At 40.9% G+C, this 27,655-nt stretch overlaps 1 protein-coding gene and 1 long non-coding RNA gene across 3 annotated transcripts; one reads left to right on the forward strand and one right to left on the reverse strand.

The window, feature by feature from the left end:
• The first annotated feature begins 13,275 nt into the window (after positions 1-13,275).
• LOC308385013 lies at positions 13,276-16,020 on the forward strand. The gene is made up of 4 exons (XR_013969439.1): positions 13,276-14,013; positions 14,387-14,528; positions 14,890-14,977; positions 15,564-16,020. It is a non-coding gene; the product is annotated as an uncharacterized lncRNA (long non-coding RNA).
• Positions 16,021-17,915: 1,895 nt separating this feature from the next.
• LOC308384365 (uncharacterized protein) lies at positions 17,916-27,482 on the reverse strand. Of its 2 annotated transcripts, none has more exons than XR_013969316.1 (2): positions 20,050-27,482; positions 17,916-19,582 (listed from the first exon to the last, which is right to left on the reverse strand). XR_013969316.1 is itself a non-coding variant. In XM_080862869.1 (2 exons), exon 2 carries the CDS (start codon positions 24,781-24,783, stop codon positions 20,350-20,352), a length of 4,434 nt encoding a protein of 1,477 aa, XP_080718995.1. In that variant the 5' UTR covers positions 24,784-26,783; positions 27,251-27,482; the 3' UTR covers positions 17,916-20,349. The 2 variants fall into 2 exon arrangements, 1 of the variants encoding a protein (XP_080718995.1); XM_080862869.1 differs by having other exon boundaries at positions 17,916-26,783; positions 27,251-27,482.
• Between the last annotated feature and the right edge of the window lie 173 nt (positions 27,483-27,655).

The following is a 27,655-nucleotide window of genomic DNA, read 5'->3' on the forward strand; positions in this document are numbered from 1 at the left end:
AGATAAGAAAAATCATAATTCAGTCATTATCAATAGACACATATTAAATCAAATTTAGTACAAATATTGCAGAACTTGGGACTCTTTGTATTTATGGTGACAAATTAAATCATTAGACTGCAACTTACCCATATGAATCGCAAAAGTAAGTTCATGCAACAATTTTCTTAAAGCATTGGGAATTTCTGTCTTCTAGTTGTTGCATCCAGACTTTTCCTACTGTCACATGTCAAAATCTGCTCCTTGAAACTGCCTCTTTTATATAGCAACACATTGACAACAGAGGCAGAAAACAAAGATCTAACAATGAAACTTTGTGTTAATATGTAATTAATATTCATAGCTATAGGGGCTGGTGTGATCTGTACTTCTAATAAGCTAAATGTTACACTCTAATCGCTAACTAAATGTCATCTAGGACTTGGGCTACTGTAATATAATTCTATGCTGATGGTGTATCGGTGCTTCGGGTGTAAACAGATAAACTTTGTTTATATTTTTTTCAAGACCTTTCCCAATTGGCCCTCTTCAATGTTTCCCAAGAATTACCAGGGTTAAAATTACAGCTCTTTTGATTTCAGGGCTAATTTAATTGGCCTCTTTAAAATATCAACTGGCTGCAACAAATGGTCCAAAACTGTCACAGAGCCCCTGCAGAATTAACCAGCCAACACTCCCCTTTTGCTCATTTAAGCCTGGATGGAGGCATTACAGCCACAATTTTCAATTTTGATCATGAGCGCACTGGCCAGTGTTCTTGCATGACACATTAACCAGCCTTTACAGATCAACAGTCGAACAAATGAAATGGAAAATACACCATTCTTGGAAGTACAAAAAAATCCTGACACACAAGAATGGAAAGGACTGGGATGTATTCACAGAACCCTTCAAACACCATCCTCCACTGGCTTGCGCTGATTTCACTGTAATGAAATCATAACATGCTCTGTAATCTGAACTTTATTGCACTACGTCAGGGTGAAAGAATGAGTGTGAGACGAAGCAGCAGAAGGGGTACTTTTGTACAGTTTATTGCCATTCTGATCTTCCGGGGTACAGTTTGGGATCTGTTAACCCCTGTTTTGACTACAGACAATGAATATGAAAGGAGACGATGACCAAATGGATCAAGAATGGTATATTTTACTTATCCATATGTGCTTGATGGGTGAATTGTTTCAGCATAGACTTTTTGTACAGTCAAATAAAAAAAACACAGCATTTCAGTTGTAAGGTTTTATGTGTCAGGACCAGTGATGGGCTCGTTACTCAAATTCATTAATGTTGTTAAGGGTAATGCAGTATGTTACTTAATTACTCGTCTAAGAAAGTGATTCTTTTTACTCTGTAAATTGACCTGAAAGATAATTATCACTTTGTCTTGTATTTAACACACCAACAAAAATCCCTATCCAAATGAGGATACACAGGAATTTTCTTGTATATAGATAGAAAGCATACAACACAAAGATCAAAGATGAAAACCAACCTATAGAGACTATAAAGCAATGGCCACAGTGATTCTACTGAAACATGAATAAGCAGACATGAAGGCTGCTCATAAATAACTTTGTTACCTGTTGATGTTCAGGGTCTGGCTGCTGGGCTGGGGTCAGCACACACTCAGCTTTATCATCACTCTGGGTTCTTGGCTAGCTTTGTGTTAGCATGCTGCCTTTGCACATCCTTGCAGTTGTGTTAGCAGTGTGTTAGCAGTGTAATGGGATTGTTTCTGTCCTGGATGCAGTTTGCACTTTACCATCACGTTTTTGTTATTTTGTGCAATAAAAATAAAATTGATGTGTCATGGCCCTGGGTCATTTGACCCAGCATTTGAGTTTTCTTGTGTTTTTGTCATTTTGTATTATGGTTTATGTTTAAGTCCATTTGGTTAGTTTGGAGTTTATTCTATAGTGCCAAGGTTGTTCTGTTTAACTTTTGATTATTAGATTACCTCTTGTGTCTTCACCCTCTGTCTCTTTCTGTGTGTCTGTGTTTATATTTGTCATGAGTTGCTGTGTCCTGCTTTCCTCCTTGTGTTTCATTCTGTTCCCCCTTGCATGTCACGTTTATCCATGTTTCCCTAGTCCAGCACTTACAGGCTGGCTAAGTGACGTCCATGTCAGGAGGGGCTAGTGCAGGGGTCAGCAACCTTTAACACCCAAAGAGCCATTTGGACCCGGTTTCCACGCAAAAGAAAACACTGAGAGCCGCAAATACTTTTTGACATCTAAAATGAAGATAACACTGAATATATTGTTTTTTATTTTTATGCTTTGTGTGAACAACTAAGGTGTGTCGCTTATGAAATCCATGAAGTGCTACAAAGAAAATTACTTTTTATTTATATAATTAACACATTTTGAACTCTTAAAGAAATATAACAAAAGGAAAGACACCCAGCTGAACTAAATGTAGCAAACAAAAACTGTTGTGAGCCGCCACCCTCATATCGCCTTTGTGCTTTTGGAGCCTTGACGTGACTTTTAAAAAATAACTGGGAAAAAAAGAACTATGCCGCTAAAAGAAAGAAAAATATATATTTGCAAAATTCTGCCTAAATATGTATTTTAGCTGGTTAATGTGTGTGGCGGGTCTGCAGCACCGGTGCAGGGGAGGCGAACGCACCTGAGCGGCACCCGCAATCACGCGTCGCCCGCAATCACGCGTCGCCCGCAATCACGCGTCGCCCGCAATCACGCGTCGCCCGCAATCACGCATCTGTATCTGTGCCATCTCTGCTGTTGTGTTGGTATGTGTCGGGCTGTGAGTTGAAAAGCTACAGCCGGCTGTATGCGTACAGCAACCGTGTGTGAAAAGTGGCCTATAAAGAAACATCGTCATGGAAAAATCGTCGGGTCTGCCGTGATATCTTTAAAATGGGACTTCTGCTCCTGAACCTCTGTGCACAGCGTCTGCAAATCGGGGCTGTACGAAGTCACTTTCATCTTTAAGCAGGACTGTAAGCTGTCATCTGTGAGGCGTGAGCGGTGTTTGATTTTAACATAGTTCTCATTGGAGAATAGCTGCTTGATCCGAAGATCCATAATTGGCCTACCTGGGGTTGAAAGTCTCAATAAATGCATGGCCTTTTGGCGGGTACACCGGCTTCCGCGAGTGTGACACTTATTTTGAGCGATGAAAAAATGATAGAATATAATTTTATTTTTATATTTCAATATCACAATAATCTTCCAATTTAGGACTACAAGTTAAAAAAGAACTAACATAAATGTCAAAGGAGCTTGCAAAGAAAGCGTCTGGACTTCTTTAAGTTACTTGAAGACGTTTCACCTCTCATCCGAGAAGCTTCTTCAGTTCTAAGGTCAAATGGTGGCGAGTCCCAGATATAAACCTAGTGGGAGTAACCCCCCACAGAGGGACAAAAGGACCCCCTGATGATCCTCTAATCGCCTGAGCCAAGGTGTGAAACTGGGTCTGGGTCCCAATCAGCCAGAGTTTCGGGTGAGTTCATTGTGAAACCTGGCCCCACCTTATCATGCGAATTCCTGGGATCAGATGGCCCAGGATGTGAGAGGAAGTTAAGGCGTCTGGGAAGGGATCTCAAAACTGGATTATAGATGGCAGAGAGTTGGTGTCGTAAACCACCGCCTCTGTTCAAAGATGGTCGCTCACAGTGGACATAGATGGATTCTTTCACTCCTCTTTCAAACCATCTGTCCTCTCTGTCCAAAATGTGCAGCAGTCCATCTGCATCTTAAGGATAAAGGACACTCTTTCGAGGATGCCAATGTTCACATTTTTTTTGAGAACCTTCACAGACAAACTAACATAAATAAAATACGCTTCAGCTAAATACTTCTAATTTATTTTCCCAAACCACGCGGAGCCTCACTATAAGGACTAAAGAGCCGCATGCAGGTTGCCGACCCCTGCCCTAGTCAGTCATATCTCTGTGTCTGTCTGCGCCTCCTTTTGTGTGTTCCCTTTACGTCCTGTTTTACTTTGGTAGTCTCCTGTCTGTGTGCACCATGTTTCGCTTTGCTTCTCTTACTTTGAAGGTACCTCGTCTCACATGTTATGTTTAGCTTTGCATCCTGTGTCTGGTTATGTGTAATTTGCCTCAGTTGTGTTCCCCATGCGTTTCCTGTTCCCTCGTCCCTCGTCCCTCGTTTTGTATTTTTTATTTGTTCAGCAAATAAAGCTGTGTTTTAAGTTTAAGTCCCGTCTCTGTGAGTCTACATATGGGTCCTCTCCTACCTGCACACAGCCGGATCGTGACATGATGTCCATATCTCCCCTGTAAACACCCACACAGGAAAAGAAACCAGCTGACTGTAGTTTGAGTGCATAGCAAGGAAAAAGCTTGTTTGGTGTGTTTTGGTAAATGGCCTGCATTTGTATAGCGCTTTTCTAGTCCATAGGACCCCAAAGCGCTTTACACTACATTCAGTCATCCACCCATCCACACACACATTCACACACTGGCGATAGCAAGCTACATTGTAGCCACAGCTGCCCTGGGGCGCACTGACAGAGGCGCCCCAGGGCAGCTGTTCTCTATCCACCAGGCATGCAGATAACTGAAGAATCTTTGTAACGTCAATGATATAATATGATTACCCAAACTTGATTGGGACAGACAAAAATCACCTGGGTCTTATCAGGCCTTAAAATCACTGAAATAACAGCTCCTGACACTGCTCCTGCATTTGCATTAAATTTTTATTAATTAAATAATAACATGGTGCAATATATCACACTATGTTACAATATGTTCTATGACCCTGATGAGAATCAGGTGGATTTCTTTTATAATCTACTGATACATAACACCATAAAATTGAAAAATGTACTTTTTACCGTGGCTATTTATACTGTATTTCCCAGGTTTAAAATGATGCAGGCAAGCTGTGTGTTGATGGTGGTTCAAACCATCAGTGACTGATTAAGCAGACTATTAAGCAGAGCCCGTTATTTTAAACCTGTTAACCTACCAAATTGCTTTCTGTGCCCTAAAATTGTAGAAAAAGGCCAGTTGGAGCGGAGTCAGCTCTTCACAGTCATTATAAAATTACAAAACATTTCACATGAGATTCTATTTTAGAGGATAGCGTGACCATGTTTCAAGACAGAATTAGAATGCATGGTTTATTTTGGCATGAAGATAACTTTAACAGGAATGCGATTATCTTTCTCAGATACTATCAGTGAGCCACTGTTTTGGCTTAAAAAATGAACTTTGTTAATTCACCTCTTCCTTCTAGTTTTACTTGCTTTGAGCATCATTAAGATTGAGTTCATATTATTCTTAGCACAAGTGTTTGGTTTGCTTTGGTATTTGTCACACTTGCCTAATTTTTGTCTTCCATCTGTGTAAGTGGTTTGGATGATTTTTCATGTGGTGTCAAAAAAAAGTATTTGGAGGGTTTAAGCTATCTGCTACTCTCTAATGTGATTCCATGCTCGCATACAAATACACAGATACACAACATACCTATGTGGGCTAGGTATCCAAAATAGTTGTAAAGCACATCCATGTGCCAAGAAAAAGAAGAAGTGAAAGAGTAGGCTGGTTGACTCAGCAATGCTGGCAACATCTATTCTGACCACGTGATTCTATAAATGATAGGATAGATGTGTTTTGATGACTACATGAATGTAAAAATGTTGGTTCAGAGGTACTCTGATGGCGTGCAGATTTCACCAGGCTCTGTCAAACTAATTGATCTTTGCAAGTTAAAATATGTCTAATCCCTATGGCAACCTGCGTGCAGATTAGTAGCCAAATTAGTGACATTCCTGCAGAGATGACATTTAGGTGAACTAGGTGATCTGTCGCTTATGTCAGTCTCATATGGCTAATTATTAAACCCAGGACTTGGGTGACCCCTTTAGTTTTCCCTCCATCACTTCTTTTGGTTCTGAATGCTGTTTGTGTTTTGTGCTAAATACCAAATATTCAGTGTTTAAAGGGAGACAGGTAAGGTATCATTTGATCAAATGATAATCCTAAGTGAGCCTAGTTGGTGTTGTTTTTTGAACATCTGCGTGTTTATTTATTTAAATTTATTCTTCATTTTACATGGGATTAGAGTTTAATGTATTGTTTGTAAATGCAGCCACAAAATTTGATGCAATAATGCCATCTGGACTATAATGAACGTTCAAATAGCCTTTCGGCCTTGTTGTCTGTTCTGTCTCTCCCAGAGATTTTCTCTCCTTTTTTTTAAATGACACTGTAAATGATGAAATCTACAAGTTCAGTGGTCCTCACTATCTTCATAATTATGGGCATTTTTTTTCTATGTGTTGCTGGCATCATATTTAAATAGAGCACATCTTATTAATTTGCTTTTGTACTGTCTCTAGCAGTTTCCATATGGTTTAAATGATTTACAAGTAATTTAGAAACAGACGTGTAGACGCTTGTTTCTCTGACCTCCATTCATAGTGGGAATTATTTTTCAACTTTAACTGTCTTGCTAATCAAAAGACAAAAAATATAAAATAAAATTGGGCAGTAGACATATTTATTTTTATTACTGCAAATGTGAAACTTTAAACATTTGGTGACATCCAAATCTAACCTTAATATGGAGTAACCATGCAATGCTGAGAGATACCACTTGAAGCTAGTTGTAGCTCATTTAACAAAATTGCATTAGCATGTGGGTGTCTGCACGTGTGTGTGTGTGTGTGTGTGTGTGTGTGTGTGTGTGTGTGTGTGTGTGTGTGTGTGTGTGTGTGTGTGTGTGTGTGTGTGTGTGTGTGTGTGAGTGATTTGTACATCTGTATCATGCATAGGGATGGGTATTGTAAACCAGTTCTTGTTGAGGTTCCCACTGTTTCAATTCCTTGGAATTGTTTGCCATTTTTGCAAATGATTCCCTTATCGATTCCAGTCGCCCCGAATGACATCACCACGTTGCGGAACGTCGTTTACCTGGCAGGAAACACGGCGCCTAAGCGGCTCAAACGCTAAAAAGTTTGGTTATACTTTACGAGAACGGATGACAACAGGGCAACTTGCAATACTTGCAAAGTAGATATTTCATTTAAGGGAGGAAACACTACGAATATGCAAAAGCATTTGCTCACAAAACACGCGATGACCTTAAATGAAAGTCGTGTTTTTAATTCCACTCTGGACTCGTGAATCTCAACCCAGCAGCAGCGGTCAGGTTCGCACGTGCTCTCCCGTTAATGCGGCAGGTAAATAATCAACTAACAGTGCATATTATGTTAGCGCGATCTGCCTTATTACAAACCTGCCATTACTGTGCATTTAGGTGACCACGATGAGAGAGACAGACAGAGTCAGGCTGGCGCTCGCTGGCAGTTCTCGCTACAGTCTACCGGTAGCGTCTCCTTTCAGGCCTGGATAGAAAAATGTCACCAAGCAGTGACTAAGTTTGTGGTAAAAGGCTTGCACCCATTTGCCACAGCAGATGCCCTCGATTTTCGGTAAGTGAATGTGTCTAATTGTAGGCAGGGACATTACTGGATATTCTTGTGTAATTGCTACAGAATAATTTATGTTATACTTTGTTATTGCTGCAGAAGAATATTTATTTTATTATTTTACATTTACAATTTTTTTCCCCGGGGACCCTGTGACACCCCATTGAAGAGCCGTAGGCTGGATCTCTTAAGATCTCACTGTTGGGTTTGTAAGGCCATGCTACTCCTAAATTTCTATCTTGTTCAAAGAGAAGATATAAAACAAAGTTCTAAGCTAATCGACCTTAGTGTTCTCCTTTTTTTTTAAAAGAATCGATAAGAGAATCGATAAGGAATCGACTCGTTAAACAGAATCGAAAATGGAATCGGAATCGTGAAAATCTTATCAATACCCATCCCTAATCATGCTTGTTCTTCTTTAGTCGTCTTGATGAATATGCTGTTGCCAATTACTCATAATAAAGAAGCACTACCTTTTCCGCCTACACAGCACCTCTCCCCCTTTCTTTCAATTTGTCTGCGTTCTCTGCCTTTTCCTGCAGTTGGGTATCGTTGCCAAGGACGCGCTTGCAATTGCATGAAGGGTATCACTGAGGCTGGTTATTGACAATTTTTGAAAATGACGGCTCCACACTAAAAGTCAGCTCTATGTGCTTGCATGTGCACAAAGATTGCAGTTCAGATCATCACGGGACAGCATCCTGTAATTTGTCTTCCACACTCAGGGTAACATAGCTGTTTGTGAAGCTGTCAAAGTAATGATTCTTTATCTCTGTTGATAATGATATATGTTCCTCTTGACAAGTTGTGTGTAAAATGCTGTTTTGAATGTATGGGTGTGCACCATAAGGAAAAGAAAAGAGATGAAAGGTTCAGAGGAAAGAAATATAATGGTGTTTAAAAGTTGTATGAAAGATATTTTTTGTTGTTGTTGTTTTGTCACGTTCGTAGGGGAGGTTTCATCATGCCAGATTGTGGCAAATACCTGGTAAATTACAGTAACTAGGGCACTTCAGTAGCAACAATGAAGACAGAGAAGAATTAACAAGATGAGAGCCTCGTGGTGTTCTGGAGCCTATTCTTGCTACACGTTTTTCCAATCTCTTAGCATGTTGGTACCATAAAACAAACATGACATTTTTGTTATAAGACTTTTGCTTTTAAAAAATGCTATAAAAATGGGTCCTGCAGGATTTATGGTGCATAAATTGTTTATTGTATTGAGTTCAGATCTGGTTCTTTTTGAAGAATCCATGATTCTGCCATTAGGAAATGTGCTGAGAGGCTTGGGGAAGCAGTGGTAAGAATGTACTAAAGTTGAAGTAATGTAGGGTATCCCATGTGGCCTGTAATATTTCTGAGTTTCACTCCCAACTTCTCACATACTGATGCTTGGTCCGGAAATGTCGGCACCACTCTGTAAGCACCAGCTCGAAATGTGTAGGGTTGGCTGATAGACTTCAGTAGAAGTTCCTGAGTGTATCAGTGATCATAGCCAAGTGTTCACTGCAGATGTATATCTTGTTTTCGTGGTAATGAAGAAGATAACAACCCCTTCTGACTCCCAAGTCACCTTCCATTAATGTTTGACAGCTGTAGGCTTCACATTATAACAAACTAGCAACTGCCTTAATATCTTTCTTCCATGTTCTGGTTAGTCCGATAAGAGGTCAGCTGGGGTCTCTCAAAGTGAGAAATAGATGTGATGTGTTCCTGGAAAAGGTTCTCTCTTGGTGTCATCAGTGCTGTGTGATGTGCAAACATATTAACCAAGGAAATGCCAGAGTAGCTTCTCGCTTGCACTTAAGCATGTTTTCAGGGTAGTGAAGAGGTGTATTTTATCCCAAGCCATGGACTTTCACCCAGCCAAACAGCAACCGAAATGTTAAAATCCAAAAACAAAAGACTATTCGGATTAGGCTCTTGTCAGGAAAGTAGTGTGATTATGCCACCATTCATCCCAACTCCTTTCCAAAGACGAATTTTGTAGGCGTTTTTGTTTCTCATATTGGAAATCAGTTAGATAACTTAACAGCAAAATGTAATCAAAAGCCGTTTCTAACCAAGCTTCAGTTTGTCATGAGTGCAGTGAGAATGTGCTGTTTCAGATGGGAGACAGTTGGCTAATGTCTAGACAATCTTTTTAAAAACATTAAAACCAAGCCAAATAGTTTTGGGTCCTGAACCTGAATAAGTTGCTTATAAAAAAATAATAATAATATTAATGCATGTATAGAATCACTATTTAAAAACAGCTTAAAAAGGCTGAATTGCCCTCATAAAGAAGCATAAACATCTTCTTCCCCTGCTGGTTACTAATCATGCAGTTACAATGACGCATGTGCAGGTGCAAAGTTTCACAACATTACAGGGTCATTAGGGATCAACCCAGAGATATAACACAAGAGGGATAAATGACTCATCCAACCAGAGGACATTAGCAAACACCATGCTAATTCATATTATACAGCAAGCCAAAAAAAAAAAAAAAAGAAAGAAAGAAGCACAAAGCACAATCAGCTTAATCTTTACTACATTAGTACTTAGATTTCACTGCCACAACACAGGTAACACAGTCATGAGTTATTTTATTACAACACCATTTCTTTTAGCTTTATGCTTTGTTGATTCTTCTGTTACAAAACAGATAATAACAAGTCATCTTGGCACTATGATATTCTCCAACAGATTTCTATTAAGGATTTCTGTGTTCTATGTGATGCCATTATAATATTTCTGGAAATGACAATTAAGATAACATCCTGCACAGCTGGCAGCAATCCAGTAGAGGCACACTATCCGGAATATTAGGTAGAATAAAATGTACTGTATCAAAATACCATCCCTTCTTATATGAGCTCCTGTTTTTTTGTTTTTCCCCAGAGTTCATATAAAATGTGTTGCAGTATAGAAAATACATATCTTTCATTGTCTTTTTTTGCACTTCCATCAGATTTGTCTGCAATGCAGTGGCACAAACTTTGAGAGAAATAAGTGTCACTGTATAAGATAAAATGCATCAAAGAGCAACCTTGGCTAAAGCTGTATAGCTCCAATTTTCCAACCTAACTGAACATTTCAACCCACTTAAAAAAAAGCAAAAGAAAAAAAAGTCCTACTTCTAAAATTACATTACATCCTCAAGCAGATGGCATCCATATTTATAAGACCTTTGTGACAAAAGTCACCAAGAAGGTAGAAGCAGAAACAAGGGATGCCATGGACAAAAGGTCAGCATGGTGTAAACCTTATTTTAAAAGATCCCACTACACTGCTGACACCCAAGATTATATAGCAAATATAATAAGTATCAAAAATCTTATAAAGTCTTGTTTATCTTTAAGAACAATAGCCAATCCCAAAGGACGCTGTGAATAAGATGGATGGCTTCACGTTTGGTAAGAAATGGCCAAATTACCATCTAAATGACTCTGTAGTGGTAATTAAGATGATAACAATAGCAGCTGTGATCAATGAGATAATACTTCCAATTATAAACATGACATCTCATGGAGAAATAATGGGGATCATGTACTGCAGTTAGCTGTTATGATGTCCTTTTGAGAATTGGATAATTAGAAAACGCACGGGTCAATGACAACGCTGCTGAGGACAAATCCATATATCAAACTAAACAAAACAAGCAAATAACAGATTAAGCTGTACTTATTGTTGTCGCGTCGAGCTCAGGATGATATTTAATGACAGCTTAATCCAGCAGCTGCACTTTGAGGGGAAATTCCTGCAAACAGCTATCGTTGTCGGTGTATGGAACAAGCACTTTTCTAGCTTCTGACGAAGTCCTTAGATCTCTCTTTTAATCTGTGGTGCATACTTTCAGAGCTGTGCCCGAGGTGGTTCCTCACCAGAGGGGGAAGTGTGATTGACTAAAGCCTATCAGTGAGCGGTGTAACCTGAGCCTGTTCACCGCTGCAGAAAGGGGAGTGTTCAACAGCAGGCCAGATAACACAGGCGAGCCACTCAATAGCTTTGTCTAACTGGCTAGCATTCAGGCCTGTGAACCCTGTCCAACTCAATCTGCTGCTATTGTTACAATGAGAATACGACAGCAGCTTTGTGAGAGTCTCCAGTGTTATATGGACATCCACTCTCCATCTCTTTTTTTCCGCTTCTGCTCTCCTTCTCTCTTCACGCCATCTTTCTTTTTATGCTATAACCCTCTAATTCTGTGCAGCATGAGAACTCTCTTCTCTGTCCTCCGTCCCTCATTACCTCATTTTCTGCTCCTCTTCCTTTCTTCCCGAGCGCTATGCCCTATTGCTCTCTGTCCTCCTCTCCTCCTCTGTGTTTTTATGTCACTTTCTCGCAGACACCTGGTCTCCTTTCCCTGACTAGTGAATCATTTTGCTCTTCTTATGTTTGAGGGAGCACCAACACTGACAGCAAACATGAAAGTTTACTTATCCGGACACGAACAGCTTGGAGGCACAAACAGAAATCATCGTCCTCATAATATGCCCATGTCTCCTGGGTGGGGTTTAAAACCACAGCAAAGAGGGATTATCTTTTTTTTTTTCTTTCCAGAAAGGCTTTAACAAGGTTTACTAGTGTGGGTTGTTAGAGCAGTGGCTAGTCAGTTTGTAGTCATCTTTAAAGATTTAAGCTGCACGCGGTCAGATTTTTATGTAAAAATAAACATTTTTGACAGCCTAAATCTTAAAGCGGGACAGCAAAAACAAGGAGTGTACCACAGCCCCAACCGAGACCCTGCTGTAAAGCCAAACCAAGGAAACTATTACATCTGTGACTACTGTGTTATTTATGAGTATCCTAAGTGGCAGAGGTCCTAAGGTAGGTACCAAGATGCAAGCAATGAAATGCAAGGCTGTTGAAATACAGATGTACATGGGAATATTACTTTACTATAATATGGACAAGAAACTTTTACAGCTGTGCATACCACGTCAAAAAAGAAAAAAAAAAACACACAATACAGAACATAGAGAAATAAATAGGTATTGAGAGTGATACATAAATGTGAAAAAAAGAACGTTTCACTAGCTGGAATTTAGAATTAAATAATGCAGCACCTGTTAGGGAGAGTATAATTCTTTGTAGCTAAAATACATACAGTCATAAAGTTGGTGTTTTCAATAGAGCGCAGATATAAGGACAGAGTCACTAAATTTGTGTGCGACTGTCTTCTGCGAGCAGGTTGTGGGTTATCACTGCCTCTATAACAGCTGAGCAATTTTAGTTTTTGACCATCAGAGAGATGAAATCTTATAAAAGGCTAAACTCTCATTTTTGTAAAACACAGTCAAAGGTGTGTTTCATAGTTAAGACTTCCTATTAGGCTTAAAGATAGGATTCAGCTGATGTTAGAGTTTAAAACTGCCTTTGATGGTCAGACTTGGGAATGTTTATTATTGTTAGTGAATAAGCACACTTGTGTGTTTGCATCCCCCTCCCTCTGCACACAGAGTGTAGCAGGCAGGAGTCACTATATGGAAAACAACCTTTAGCCAAAATAAGAGCTGCTCATTCATATAACCTTGAACTTCTCATTGCATTTACTTGAGTTAGGGCCAGCATTGATGTTGATGTTGTTTCCATGTACAAAGAAGTCTTGCCAAAATGTCTTACAAAATAAGAAATATCCATCAGATTATTACAATAAACAAATATGGGGTTCTTTTTACTAATTTGGTGACTAAGTGGCAGTCTGTAGTTAGTGGTGAACTGGTAAATATTACAACTGTGTCTTCTCTGCTCCTTCATTTCAACATTGTAAGCTGTGCGATGCAAGTCTTTTAGTGTGAAGTCAACTCAGTAGGATGAGAAATGTACCCTGCACTGAAAAAAAGGGACTGGCCATCTCTTGGATTTATGTAAGCATCTTGCATGTATTTAACACAATTGCCTCATGTTTTAAAGATAAATGTAACTATATAGTGTAAAAACTACATGATATGCAGAAAGGGTGTATTAAATTGTTCATATCATGTTCAGGTGAAGTAAGTCAATAAGATAGCAACGTTAAATCTCGTGAAACCACGCGTGATTTCATCTCGCGGGCTTTGGATCGTGGTTTAAAAAATGCATCCATCTCAGTCAAGTCGAGCAGCCAACTCTACGTTTTTTGGTATGTCTTGATTTTTTGAATTAATGTTTACCATATTTCAGCCAAATGTAGTTAAACGTCTAGAGTGCCGCCATGTAACATGCTAAAAAAGAGCCGTTAGCTTATTTGCTGTTTTATCTGTTGTCAAAGAATTGGCGCTTTTTCATTTGAATTTGTCTTTGGCACAAGAGCCGTAATATCACATTAAACCTAATTACGAGGCACTCACAACATAATTTGGTTTTCTGTGTGAATAGATTTGCCAACTGACTCTTCAGTTACATTGTGTATTTACTGCACCGTGGTGTTAGTGAGATTTTGGACATTGAACAGCTTTAGCTAATATCATCAGTGGCATTATGCTAGCTTACATCCCTACCCTTCCTGCCCTCACCTGCTGTCCTTTTGTTTTTGTTTTTTTTTGCTGCACATTGAGAGATTACCTCTATTCTGCATTTCACCAGGAGTCAGCTGATGGATTGTGGGTTCAAGGTGTTATGGTAAGAAAGTATATTCTATTTTCGCTTAAGGTTTCTGTAACTTAATTATAATAGGTTTTTTATAATTATTAGGTGCATGCATACTCAAATAGACCACCCTATTAATACAACTGAGAAATCCAAAATCTGCCATAGGTTTAACTTATACCTGTATGTATTGTCAGAAAGGTGATTACTGGACTCACATTAATGCACACTTGAACTAAAATGAGGTTGTAACTTGTGGGTTCTTGGGTTGCAAATCAGAAACAAACATCTTTGGATTTTTTTAATCCCATAAGATCTGGAAACACAGTTTTTATTCAACAAAACATTACTGATTAACCAAGCACAGTGCCTGCTGTTATTTCAAAATAATTTTATGTCATTTTAGATGAAATGCAGCATTCCAGTGCATCCCAACCTTGCCTTTACAGTCAAGGTTTCTGACGGAGCTGAGTTTCTCTCTGACAGTCTGCTGAAAGTGTTTGGGGGAACAGGGCACAAAGCTAAAGGATGTAGCTGCCATGATGACAGTAAGAACTTTAAAATTCTTTAACTACAAAGTGTATATGTATTGCATTAGGTCAGTAAAAGATTTTTATGCTGCATCCATTGAAACAGTCAACTATTACCCGTGAGTACTGATTCCACCGAAAGGATGCCATAATTTTCGTTATGCATTTACTGGCCCACTGAGAAAAATTTATCTTTTTAAAAAAATAAATGTTCTGGAAACTATATATCCATAAAGTTGATGTCAAACAGGAACTTTTGATATTTCTTTGTAGATGCTGGTGTTGCATGTTGACTGGTTTAAGTTTTTGTCTGGGATCATTTTCTTCTGTGCTACTGAAAAGTTCACAAATCTCTGTTTTCTTTGTTATAATACTTTAGGATGACATTAATGCTCGAAGGGAGTCTCATCAAAGTGCTCCGCATCTGTGTGAAAGACAATTGCAACATCTTGGTGCAGGAGTTCATGGTGAGTGTTTTATGAGTAGATTGTGGCTTTGCAACATTTAAAAATGCATTTAGTTATCCACTTGATCCTCATTGGACTGGTTAGGACCAGTAGTCCTCTTTAATAATTTGAAGTTCACATGAGGCCTGGTAGCGAACTCGGCCGCCCCCCCTTGAGGCCCCACCCCCTTATATTAGGGGTAACATCAGTGTGAAAAAACTTTAAATTTGTCATTCTAGTGAACAAAGGAAAATCCCACCAATATTTACATTAGCTTTTGTTTGGAAAAAAAAAAGACCAACAGCTAACCAAATTGTGGGGCTGAAAGTCTAAATTCTAACATCTTCTGAGTGACATAACCTGGATTTCTGATGGGCCGGTGTCTTTCTAACAAAAACTAATGTAAAGCATTTGAAATTATTATGTTTTTCACTCTGTCTTAGAAACTCTGTTAGACCATGAATGGCAGCATGGCAGGCAACTCTTTGGCTATAGCTATTTACTATGTTGCTTGCATTGGTTTAAATTACTCTAACATTAGAACTGGTAGATTCAAAAGAGATGAGTTTAAAAAGGAATCTTAAAGAAATGTTTTGTGTTTAACCAGGACTTGACTGAGGCCACTGCACAGATTGAGAAAACCACAATGAACATCTGTCTCCAGAGGATGCACCAGGCAATGACTTTTCTGATGTTGGCATCATCATCGAGGGTATAGTAGTTCTTCAAGATCTGGATAACGTGACCTTTGCAGTAGCCATGCTGTTTGGACCTTTTTTATTCCTTCAATATGAGTTACCCATCACAACTCTGCTACACTTTTGAGGTGATTCAAAGGGTGGTAATGGAGTTGGATGCAACTCAGCTCTCAAGAAAAACTCACAACTAAGACAAAACTGCTCCTGCAAGGAAAGCTCACTGTTATGCATGCAAGCTGATCAGCTCTAGGTGAGAGGACATTTAAATCTCACACTTGTTCTGCTGCATTTTTGAAGCTCAATTCCAGTAACAGATCGCAGGGTTCATTTTTATATACTCTGCAACTGCCATGAGGACGAGCCGTTTTTCTTGTTGTTGTTTGTTTTTCCTTTTGCTCTGTACAGCATTTTGGCAGCATTTTTAAATTTCTCTTTGTATTTTTTCTTTCTTTTACTAGTGAAGAGATGTAGCATGAACAGTTATGCAGTCTAAATATCCCATATGGGTCGTGTGAAATGGTATTTTCAGCTTCATTCAGTTGAAGTAAAGAACATTGAATATTTCTAAGTGTGCTGTTTTGAACCAAGATGTCACAGTATGATCAGTGCTGTAATTTTTGACAGTCACTGTATCAATGTTATTTTTGCATCTCTTGAATAAAGGTTTTGACCTGCAAGTGCTAATTTCTTTAGTTATTGATGGTAAAATGGGTAATGTTAATAGGAAGGTGTTTGCCAATTCAGTAACCTAATTTAATGTTAATGGAAACTAACATTACCTCAAATTGTTTAGTTATAATTGTTGTTTAACTGAATCTTGACGTCAGAGGCCTTAAATAGAATGTTTTGATTTGTTCTTTCCCAACATTTTTCAAAAGAAACAGTCTAATTTCTTTGCTGTGATTGATTCCAGAGAACACGGAAGAACTGACATTATTTAACTGTTGATTTATGTAGATTCAGTGGAGGAGTAATGTCAGTTTAATTCTTTACCTACTGTCAATGCAGTGAAATTAGACATTTTGTTTTGAAAGGTTACTGGTGGATGCCAGCAACCATCTTGGAAGAGAACAATACAATCTGTTATAAGGCCTCCATTTGAAAATTGTGTATTTGATACTAGAATATAATAGCAAAATGTAATTTGAAGATAACATGTAGCATTTAAGTGACCAAGTAGTATTGGGTAAAAGTTATTGAATGGTGTTGGGATAAAGTGAGAAAATTGTGAAGGATTAAAATATTTCAAGAGCTCAAATTACTTCATCAAAACATGTTTAAGTCACATTTTATCAACACAAATTGCACAGGTTTATTGAACATGAATAAATTGTGTTAATTTAACTCAATTGTTTAAGTTGCTGCCAAAGCAAAACATCTGTGTGCAACAAATGTCCACCATTGAATTAAGTAAATCCAACAACATATTTTTTTCAGTGTGGAGCAGGATTTTCTTTCTTGTTAGTCTTTTTTCAATTTCTTTTTTTTTCCATTTAGTTTTAATAGATTAAAAAACAAAAAAAAAAAACAGAATTTAAAACAGTTCTTTGAGTCAAACTGTCCTTTGCTAGAAAGTCCAGGTGACTTTCAAGATATATACCAAGTTGAAACTGAGGTTGCATCTCGACACTGACACAGCTTGCATTTTGGAACTATTTTCTAACCATAATTAGATGTTGAGAAAACATCTAATTATGTTGCCGGGGAGTGGGAAGTGGTGAAGTGGATCCGATAAACAGTTGTTTGAGACGTTCATAGCACTATAGATAGCAGCAGTGAATAGCGATGAGGAGTTGCCAGAAGAGCAGAGACCCTTGTTCTGGTCAATAATAGAACTTAATGATATATTTAGGTTGTCTTCTTTTAAGTGTGTATCCATGTATATATTTTGCAGAAACAAATACCAGAAAACCTTGTTAAAATGCCATTCACAGAGCTATGTAATAGTATAGCAAGTCCATAAAGATGCTAAACACAAATGTGCTGATTTTAATTATTAAGTCGTATATAATAAATTATGTATACACATAAAGTGATTGTTTGAATGGGAAGAACTGAATGAATTATCTTTAGAAATGCCATTCTGACTCAAGGCTTTAGGCAAAGAAGAGTAAAAAGGGAGAGGGTCTGGTGGAAAGAATAATGGGGTTTTTTCTGTGTCTGGTAATATATACCATTACAATGGTGGATGCTCTTAATAAATAACAGTTTGTGCAAGTAAATTTTCCAACTGCTTTTTCTCCTTGTGGTTCTTGGAGCCATTTCTTTTTTTTTTTTTTTTTTTTTTTTTTTTTAAATGACATCAGAAACAGCAGTATGCGACATTACGTGATGGCAGAGCTTCAGTTCATCCTTTGTCATTTTTTTTTTTTTTTTTTTAATAAATAGGACAGGGGGAATGAATGAGAGAAAGAGGGGGAGAGAAAGAAAGAAAACCAAAGGGGAGAAGAGACGGTGAGAAGGGGGGGGGAAGAGAGAGAAAAAAAAAAAAAGAACTCCTGGGTCACCTGTATGGAGAAAAAAAAACAAAAAACAAAAAAAACAAACAGAGGAGACAGCAAACAACAAAGAGTAACATAATAATAGAGAAAACAAAGCACCATCACAATAAACTAGCTAGTCATAGATATCAATATTTACTAAATAATAAACGATATTGTGCAGCACGCAAGATAGACAGCGCACAGTGTGCTTTGAGGCAGCAGCCAAGAAAGCTTTAGTCCGCGTCTGTGAATACCCATGTGTGCATACCTGTGTGGATCAGCATGCTTGCATTCCAAAGGTTTCTCCATGTAATGATCTGCTAGGGAGTGTGGGGGGGCCACAGCCCCGTCCTCCAGGGTGTGAAGCGGGTATGGAGGAGATCAAAACTCCAGACATCCAGAGGCCCCCAGAACACATTTCTAAACAACTGCAGATTCTACATGAGTACAAGTAATCTGCCAACACCAACCCTGCCTACCAAAAGGGTCTGAGCAGGCTTTACTTTCTACGAGGGCTCAGATCCTTCAATGTATGCAGCAGGCTGCTCTATATGTTTTGTGAGCATCATCTTGTTTGCTGTGGGGTGCTGGGGTTCAGGCATCAAAGCAAAGTACGCAAACAGACTGAAGAAACTCATCGGGAAGGCCAAGTGTGTTTTTGGCATGAAGCTTGCCACCCTGAAGGAGGTGATCAGTGACAGAATGCTGGCAAGACTGCTGGCAATCATGGACAATGACTCCCAGCCCCTCCATAACACACTGGACAATCTGAAGAGCAGTTTCAGCAATAGCAATAGGTTCCTTCAACATTGCTGTCTGAGGGAACGTTACAGGCCATTCCTTTCCACTGCTATCAGACTCTTTAATTCATCCACTTGGATGTGGAACAGTATTAATCACACCTCAATGCACCCTGTCACTTTTGTACACCACAACATATTTGCACATGCACTTGTCCTTTTATATTTATATTTAAACCTATATCTCTATATTTTTCTATGTATCTGTCATAACTCTGTTTCTACACTCATTTTATATGAGTGCTTGTTGTTTGTTGTATAGTTGCTGCTATAACAACAAAATTTTCCTCTGGGATTTATAAAGTTTCTCTGATTTTGATTCTGAATTTGGATGTGTCACCACTTTACCAAGGTCTGGAAGAAGACCCAGGGTGTCACCTTCAGATAAGAGGAAATTGGTTAGGATGTTCACAACTATCTTAGTCTCAGGAGTGAGAGTAAGGACTTTCAGATCTTAGAACAGTGAACCAACTGTGAAGCATGGTGGTTGTCAAGCTCTCTAAGTTTGTGCAGCTTCCCCGCTTGAAAGGGATTGATGCATCTACCACAGGTGTTTAACTGGGTTTCACTCAATGACCAGGCAGATCTTTTGTTTTCCTTTTCTTTAATCTTCTTTTCGGCCACAGTCAGCCATAGGTGAAAAACCTTTAAATACAAACCAAAAAACCAAAATACAAATTATGTTTGTTATCACACATCTGCAAATATTGTAAACAATCCCAAACACATTTTCTTTTTTAAACACATCAATGCAGTGCGCAAGCTTTGTAGTACAATATTTACTTGAGTATTTTTAAATGCTCAAATTATGTAATTCACTAGCAATTGTACATACACCTTGAGAAATACTGCTTTCTATTAAAGTGCTAAATTAAATAATCAATCTGCATTAGAACTTGAGCAATAACAATAGTATTTATAACCAGCTTCTCTTAACCATATGCAAGCATTAACAGTCTTCCATATGCAGACCAACAATAAACAATGGTGCCGCTCGTAAACAGGCGACCAACTCACGGCACAGTGCTAATGCTACGTAAGCTAGCGGCAGCCGCGATTCTTTAGCAACTCGCTTCAAAGTCTTTTACCATAGTCAGCAACCATTCCCTTACCGGCTGCCTCCCTGGCTTTGTAGATACTTCAGTTCCACACAATATTCATGTTGGCAACAACTTATTGAAAGAATTATGCTGGGCTTTTCCCGAAAGTGGCAACTTCCTGTTGCTCCCCAGTTCGCCTTCTTTTTCCTTCCCGACAGAAACCCAGACACAAGATTAGTTCCGCCCTCCAGTCTGTCACGTTTACTTTTTTTCCTCAGGGCTCTCCACCTCCTACTCGGTTTGACTTGACACCTCCCACTCGATCTTCCCTTGGAACACAGGAGATCGCCAAGTTCACAAGCAAACCGCAGTTTAACTCATCCCATTTAAGCATGACACTGACGACTTGGTCCCATTTTGCTCCTCCACAGGTAACAGAACAACTAGACGTCTGACGTCTCTATGAAGGATGGTAGCTTGAGCCACTGGAGTCGCTCCTCTTGAACTAGAGCTTAAGTCCTCCGCCCTCAAGGACTTAGCCACAGAACCACTGTAACTTGGGCATACCCGGACATTGACGTCCCTCACAATACCCTTTTTGTCTGGATTAGTGCTGACAACTATGCCCATTTTGAAGTGCCCTCTCAGCGCATTCTGATCACTTAACCAGACGACATCTCCAACAGTGACATTTCTGTGTGCAGTGTGCCACTTGCTCCTTACAAACAAATTAGGGCCAGCAAGTTGGCTCCAGGACCTCCAAAACTTGCTCACGTCTGCCTGGATTGCTTGAAGTCTCTTATAGGGGTAAACGGAAAAGTCAAACATCTTGAAGTCCCCACTTTGAGATGCTCGACCAAGCAAAAGACTGTTGGGTGTGACGTAATGAATGCAACCTTCCCGACTCTGTACTCTGGCATCAATCGGGCGCTCATTTGCAAGGTTAGCTGCCACATGAAGAGCTGTCTGGAACTCACTGTAACTTAGCCCAGACTCCCTTCCAAGACTCTGGAGTGCTCTCTTCACAATGCGCACAGCAGCCTCAGCAGCTCCATTTCTATGTGGGGAATCAGCCGGATTTACTTTCCACATCCACTCTGTTCCATTCTTTGCTGCAGTCTCCTCCAAGACAAACTTATTCTGACTTTCCAAGAATCCGTAAAGTTCCTTCAAGACAGACTTTGCTCCTACGAAATTAGTACCTGGGTCTGACCAGATCTTTCTTGGATGTCCTCTAATTGCTGTAAATCTCTGGTAAGCCATTAAGAAGCCTTCAGTCGACAAGGAATTTACTAACTCCGTGTGAATCGCTCTGCTGGCCATACAACAGAATACAACCCCCCAAACCTTTATCATGACTCTTTTCTTGATGTCATCCTTCACTTGGTAGGGTCCAAAGAGATCCACTGTTGTGAACTCAAAAGGTAAAGCAGGTTGAGTTCTTTCCGGAGGTAAGTCGCCCATTATTTGCCGGCAACTCTGTGCTTTTGCTTTCCGGCAAACCACACAACCATCCACAACTTTTTGAGCAATCCTTCTCCCTCTTATGACCCACGCTTTCTTCCTCATTCTGAGCAGGGTCCCAGCAACTCCCTCATGACTCTCATTGTGGGCCTCCCGAGCCAACAGTGTAGAGATCCAAGCATCATAAGCCAAGATGGGAACACTAACCTGGTCTTTCTTAAAAGCTTGCACTCGGCCGCCACAAACAAAGAGCCCAGAGCTTGGGTCTTTGTATACAACCAGTCTATCTGTAGTAGTGCTTGGGAAGACAGCGCTGTCTTGTGCTGCAAGGAAGATGTCTCTTAGGGCATCTTCACGTTCCTTCACCGAAATTACTCCTACCAACGGGACTGCCTCCCACTTTGGGTCATTAGCAGCTGGATGTCCCCCAAGAAACTTTCTAGCTGCTCTCCAAGTCCAAGCAACTGATCTAACTAATCGAGTTAGGTCACTGAACCGCTTGACATCTACAAGGTTCTTGATGACTGACCCCGCAGGTGGCCTTCGCTGCTCTCCCTGGGCCTCAGCAGCCCGACTTCGCTTTTCTTCTTGCCCTTTTATCTCGGCCCTTGTCAAGGCAGCGACAAACGCCTTTCTTTGCAGCTTATTGACGTTTTCTTTGGCAGTGGCGGCTAACTCTTTATCTGACCTGACTGGCCACTCGCACACCGGCAAACTCAAGAACTTTGGACCATTTTGCCATTCTGAGTCTTCATCTAGATCCCTGGGACTAGCTCCTCTTGTAACTACATCCGCAATGTTCTGAGGGCCAGGAACCCACCACCAATCTTGAATCCTTGTGCTGCTCTGTATTTCTCCAATCCTATTTGCAAAAAAGGTCTGGTACCCATAGCTCTCCCGCTGTATTGCCCCAATGACGGTTTGGCTATCGACAAAGTGATACCACCTCTCAACCTGAATCCGGCTTTGCGCCTCAAAGTATTTCTTTAGGCGTGAGCCAAACACTGCCCCACACAGCTCTGCTTTGACAACATCCCCTTTGTGGTCCAATGGTGTTAACTTAGCTTTGGACTCCACCAACCTGATGATTGGGCCCTGATCTGAATTCCACCTTAAGTACAACACTGCCCCATAGGCTTGCTCACTTCCATCGGAGAAAGTAATTGCCCAGGGTTCTTCGGTGAAGCACGGGGGAGTTAGCGCCCTTGCAAATGTGACTTTGCTGAGCTGGGCATACTCCTCAAAAAGCCTAATGGCGTCCTCCCTCAGGGCATCTGAGAGCGCCATATCCCAAGTGTCCTTGACCAAGCAGCTTTCTACTTTTGTCTCTTGGAATGCCCTGCGAACTAAGATTGCTCCTTTTTGCTTTGCAGGAGTGACCAAACCGACTGGGTCATACAACCCTGACACTTGGCTGAGAAGCTCTCTTCGCGTCAGTGGGTTTGGCGTGTGGGTCTTAATCTGCTCCTGGGCAAGGTCTTGGCCAACTCGCATCTTTTTCTTCCTCTTGGAGAAGTTGATTGCTACCATGACATGAAGCTTGTCTTCTTCCACTATGTAACCCAGACCAAGAGCTTTGTTTTCTTCGTCACGCATTTGGTTTGGTAGGACAATGGTTTTCATTCTTGTTTTCTCACCCTCGTCATTGCGCTTCCTCCTCCCACTTTGACCAGACAAGACCCAAGGTTTCAGCTCAAATCCTCCAGCCTTTAGGATCTGCTCAATGTTCTCCGTAATGACTTTTAGTTGGTTCATGTCATTGTGAGAGGTAAGGATGTCGTCGACATAGCTGTCTTGCTGGAGTACACGACGTTCCTCCTTGAGGTGGGAAAAGGTAGAAAGGCTGGCAGTTTCACGCATTGCCAGCTGTGCAATGCATCCTGCCGGTTTATCTCCAATGTTCACCCTTGTGATGGCATATTCCTCTAGCTCGTCATCCTCAGAGTCCCGCCAGAGGAACCTATGCAGATGCATCTCTTTGTCTTCTAACCAAACTGAATTGTACATCTTTTTTATGTCACCAAGGGCTCCGTACACTCCGCCCCTGAATCTGAGGAGAACTGCTCGAATCTGGTTGAGGACATCTGGACCCTTTATTAGCAGGTCGTTCAAGCTCACACCTCTAAACCTCTGGCTGCTATTCCACACAAGCCTCACTGGAGTTGTAACAGAGTGGGGATTCGGAGCAATGAGGTGGCTCACGTACCACACTGGCCCATCCCAGTTACTGATCATGTCCTTGGACAACTTGACTGCGGCTCCACGCTCCACCATGTCATGCACCTGAGCGGCATAAGCAGCTTTCCATTCAGGCTCCTTGGCCAATTGTTTCTCTGTCCGGAGGAATGTGCTCTCAACTCCTTTTTTGTTATCTGGTAAGGATACTGGATCTTCAGCCCAAGGGTATCTGGTATGCCAGTGTGGCTCGTCGCTGTGGCCATCACCCGTGACATAGGTGAGTCCTTCTCTTATTATTTCAAGCTCTCTCTCCTCGGCCAGTGTCATTTCTTTCCCACCTGGCTGGCAATTTCCGCAACGACAACCCCCACACTTTGGCTCACATGCAGCACCAATACTATCCCACTTCCACCACTCTAAGAATCCTCGACTGGTGGTTGAGGTACTTGACCTCTGAAGCTTAGCAGGAACATGCTTCCTTGTTGAAGACTGGTCCGAGGCCTCGCCAATGAGCTCCTCATACTTGACAGCTGCTGCTCTCATTGACCTGGCAAAGTGTGTCTTGGACATGTGGGCAGAGACAGTAAGCTCCTCGAAGAGCTCAGGGTGAGTTCCCCCAACTGTCTTTCCAAGTGGCCCATCCCATAACACAAGGTCACCGATGACTCTGCTCCTCTGAGGCGCTAGCCAACCTTCTTTATGACTTATAAGCAGATGAATGTCTTTCGGTCTTACAAGATCGTTGAGTGGTATATCCGGAAAGAACCTTTGTAGCTGACTCGGTGTGACATGTTTGTGGACTTCTGCTATGCTGTCGAGTCCATAGCAGACCAGTTGGTGTGACCTAAGGGTGCCTCTAGGCGTTCTGACTCGGATCTTTAAAAGATACCGCCTTGTTCTCACGTGCGTTTTCATTGCCCCTACTCCATGAACAACCAGAGTGATTTCTTCACTTCTTAGGTTAAGACTGCTTGCAGCCCTGTGGGTTATATAGTTGGTGTCAGAAGCCAGGTCAATTAATGTCCCAATCTTTTGCCCAGCATTAGCTGTGACCTCAAGGAGCATCATGATTACTGGCAGCTCTCGAAGCCCACCTTCAAATAGGAGGCTTTGGCTGCTCCTTGGTGGTGCTGCATGTCCTAGATGCAGTGTTTGAAAACGCATCCCTGCATTCTCTTGCCAGTTCAGGTGACAGTTTTCTGAGGAACTCCTCCTGATCCTCTGTACATTTCCTGCTGACCTTTCCTCCCTCTGGATCAGATCTATTTTGCTTCCCTGCTGCACTTCCCTTCCTCACCTCAGCATTAGGGCATAGGTAGTAATGGTGCTCCGCAGCGTGTGCTTCTTTGCAGCCTGGGTTTTTGCACAGATAAGTGGGTTTGCAGTATGACCCTTTGTCATGAACGTCGAGACAACTCCAGCATGCGCCTAGTTTCTTAATTGCGGCCTTCTTTTCTGCAAGCTTTAATGTCTTAAATTGCCTGCAGAAGTAGAGTTTCTTTTTATGCTTTCCATCACCGCAGACCACACACCCTTCATCACTACCTGATTTGGTGAATTTGGTTCTGGAATGTTTCAGCTCCACTCTTTCTCGCTTACTTGGCTCTTCCTCTCTCAGATGATCAAGCTGTTCATATATGGTTTCTTGCTCTTTGAGGAATTCCAGAAGACTATCAAATCGTTTTTCTGGGGTGACCGTGTTTCTACTGTCAGCAACATAAATAAGCCACTCCTTTTTGAGTGTTTCCGGAAGTTTACTTTCGATTGACTTTGTCACCAGTGGGTTTTTTATGGCCCCCGTGTCACCAAGGTCAACCAGGTCTTGAAGTGCCTTCTCCACAGCTTGAATTAATTCCACTATTTTTCTTGGCTGGTGGCTCTTGACAGCTGGCATTCTCTGTAACTCCTCCACTATTTCAATAGCAATTGATGTTTGATTGCCGAACCGATTCTCCAAAACACGAAAGATGTCGTCTGCAGTGTTGTAAGTGGTGAGTCGAAGTTCTCTCGTTATTTTCTCATCCACACTATCAAGTAGCTGAAACTTTTTGATCTCTTTCGAACCAGATGGCTCCGCCTGCCCCTGAAGAACCTCCCATTCCTTCTTCCATCTGTGGAAGTCTCGTTTATTTCCAAGAAACTTAGGAAGTGCTGTTGGTTTCAGCTTGATGATTGGCATGGGGCAGCTGGAGGTAACTGGCAATGATGACAGGTGATCAGCATCCTCCTTTATTCTCATCTCCAGAAAGTCAGCTTTTCTGGAAACCAGCCTGGGGACGCAGAGTTCCAGCTTCTGTATATTGCTTTGAAGATCTCTCCGAATACCTGATGGGATCCAATGCTTCCACTTGCTATACCTCTCCTTTGCCACTCCCACCAGTTCTTTCAGGTGGCCAAGAACGAAATCATACACTTCATAATTACCGTCAGGCGTAATGGCAGCAACATGTTCACACTCAGCCTCTGCTGCCTGTAGTGCTGTGGACAATTCTGCACTTCCAAAGTTGGCCCAGAGAGCCTCTCTGACTAGGGTTTTTATTTCCTTCAGTTTTAACTCACATTCACTTGCAGTCTTTGCTAAGTCGGCTCTCTGCTGTTCTGTCAGCACAGCTGCTTCACTTGTGTCAGGCTTTGCCTCTAGCTCTGTAATGAAACCGGCCTCTAGATCATCATTGGCCTCCATGACTTTCTCTGCTTCCATCGTCAGTCTATTGAAACTGTCTTTGAGTTCTTCTTCAGTCATATCCTCATGCGTCCTCGTAATGCTATTAACCAGACGAGAGAATGATCTCTTGGCTGTTGCCCTCACTCCTTTGAGTTGTTCAACTGACTTTCCAGCAGCTTGGTCTGCCATTTTTGTGTGCTCAGGCTTGAACTGGGGTTTATTTACTAATGGGAATGGCACATGCAACTTGAGGGATTCTCCGAATTTCCTCTTTGCACTAATTATTCCCTTATCCCAGGACTCCAGGTCATTTTTCCCAGATTTGATTTCCCGGTTTTTCACTGTCAAGCTCTCTAAGTTTGTGCAGCTTCCCCGCTTGAAAGGGATTGATGCATCTACCACAGGTGTTTAACTGGGTTTCACTCAATGACCAGGCAGATCTTTTGTTTTCCTTTTCTTTAATCTTCTTTTCGGCCACAGTCAGCCATAGGTGAAAAACCTTTAAATACAAACCAAAAAACCAAAATACAAATTATGTTTGTTATCACACATCTGCAAATATTGTAAACAATCCCAAACACATTTTCTTTTTTAAACACATCAATGCAGTGCGCAAGCTTTGTAGTACAATATTTACTTGAGTATTTTTAAATGCTCAAATTATGTAATTCACTAGCAATTGTACATACACCTTGAGAAATACTGCTTTCTATTAAAGTGCTAAATTAAATAATCAATCTGCATTAGAACTTGAGCAATAACAATAGTATTTATAACCAGCTTCTCTTAACCATATGCAAGCATTAACAGTCTTCCATATGCAGACCAACAATAAACAATGGTGCCGCTCGTAAACAGGCGACCAACTCACGGCACAGTGCTAATGCTACGTAAGCTAGCGGCAGCCGCGATTCTTTAGCAACTCGCTTCAAAGTCTTTTACCATAGTCAGCAACCATTCCCTTACCGGCTGCCTCCCTGGCTTTGTAGATACTTCAGTTCCACACAATATTCATGTTGGCAACAACTTATTGAAAGAATTATGCTGGGCTTTTCCCGAAAGTGGCAACTTCCTGTTGCTCCCCAGTTCGCCTTCTTTTTCCTTCCCGACAGAAACCCAGACACAAGATTAGTTCCGCCCTCCAGTCTGTCACGTTTACTTTTTTTCCTCAGGGCTCTCCACCTCCTACTCGGTTTGACTTGACAGTGGTGATAACATCATGGACTGTGGTGTTTTTTTCTGCGAGTGGTTCCGGTACATAGCACAAAGTGGATAGAATAATGAATGAATGCCATCTCCAAATTCTTTAACTTCACTACAAATCAGCAGGTGCTGTAAATGGTTGAAACTTGGGCACAGTTGGTTGTTTCA

The sequence above is a fragment of the Rhamphochromis sp. 'chilingali' genome (genome assembly GCF_963969265.1).
Source record: "Rhamphochromis sp. 'chilingali' genome assembly, chromosome: 17".
NCBI lineage: Eukaryota > Metazoa > Chordata > Actinopteri > Cichliformes > Cichlidae > Rhamphochromis > Rhamphochromis sp. 'chilingali'.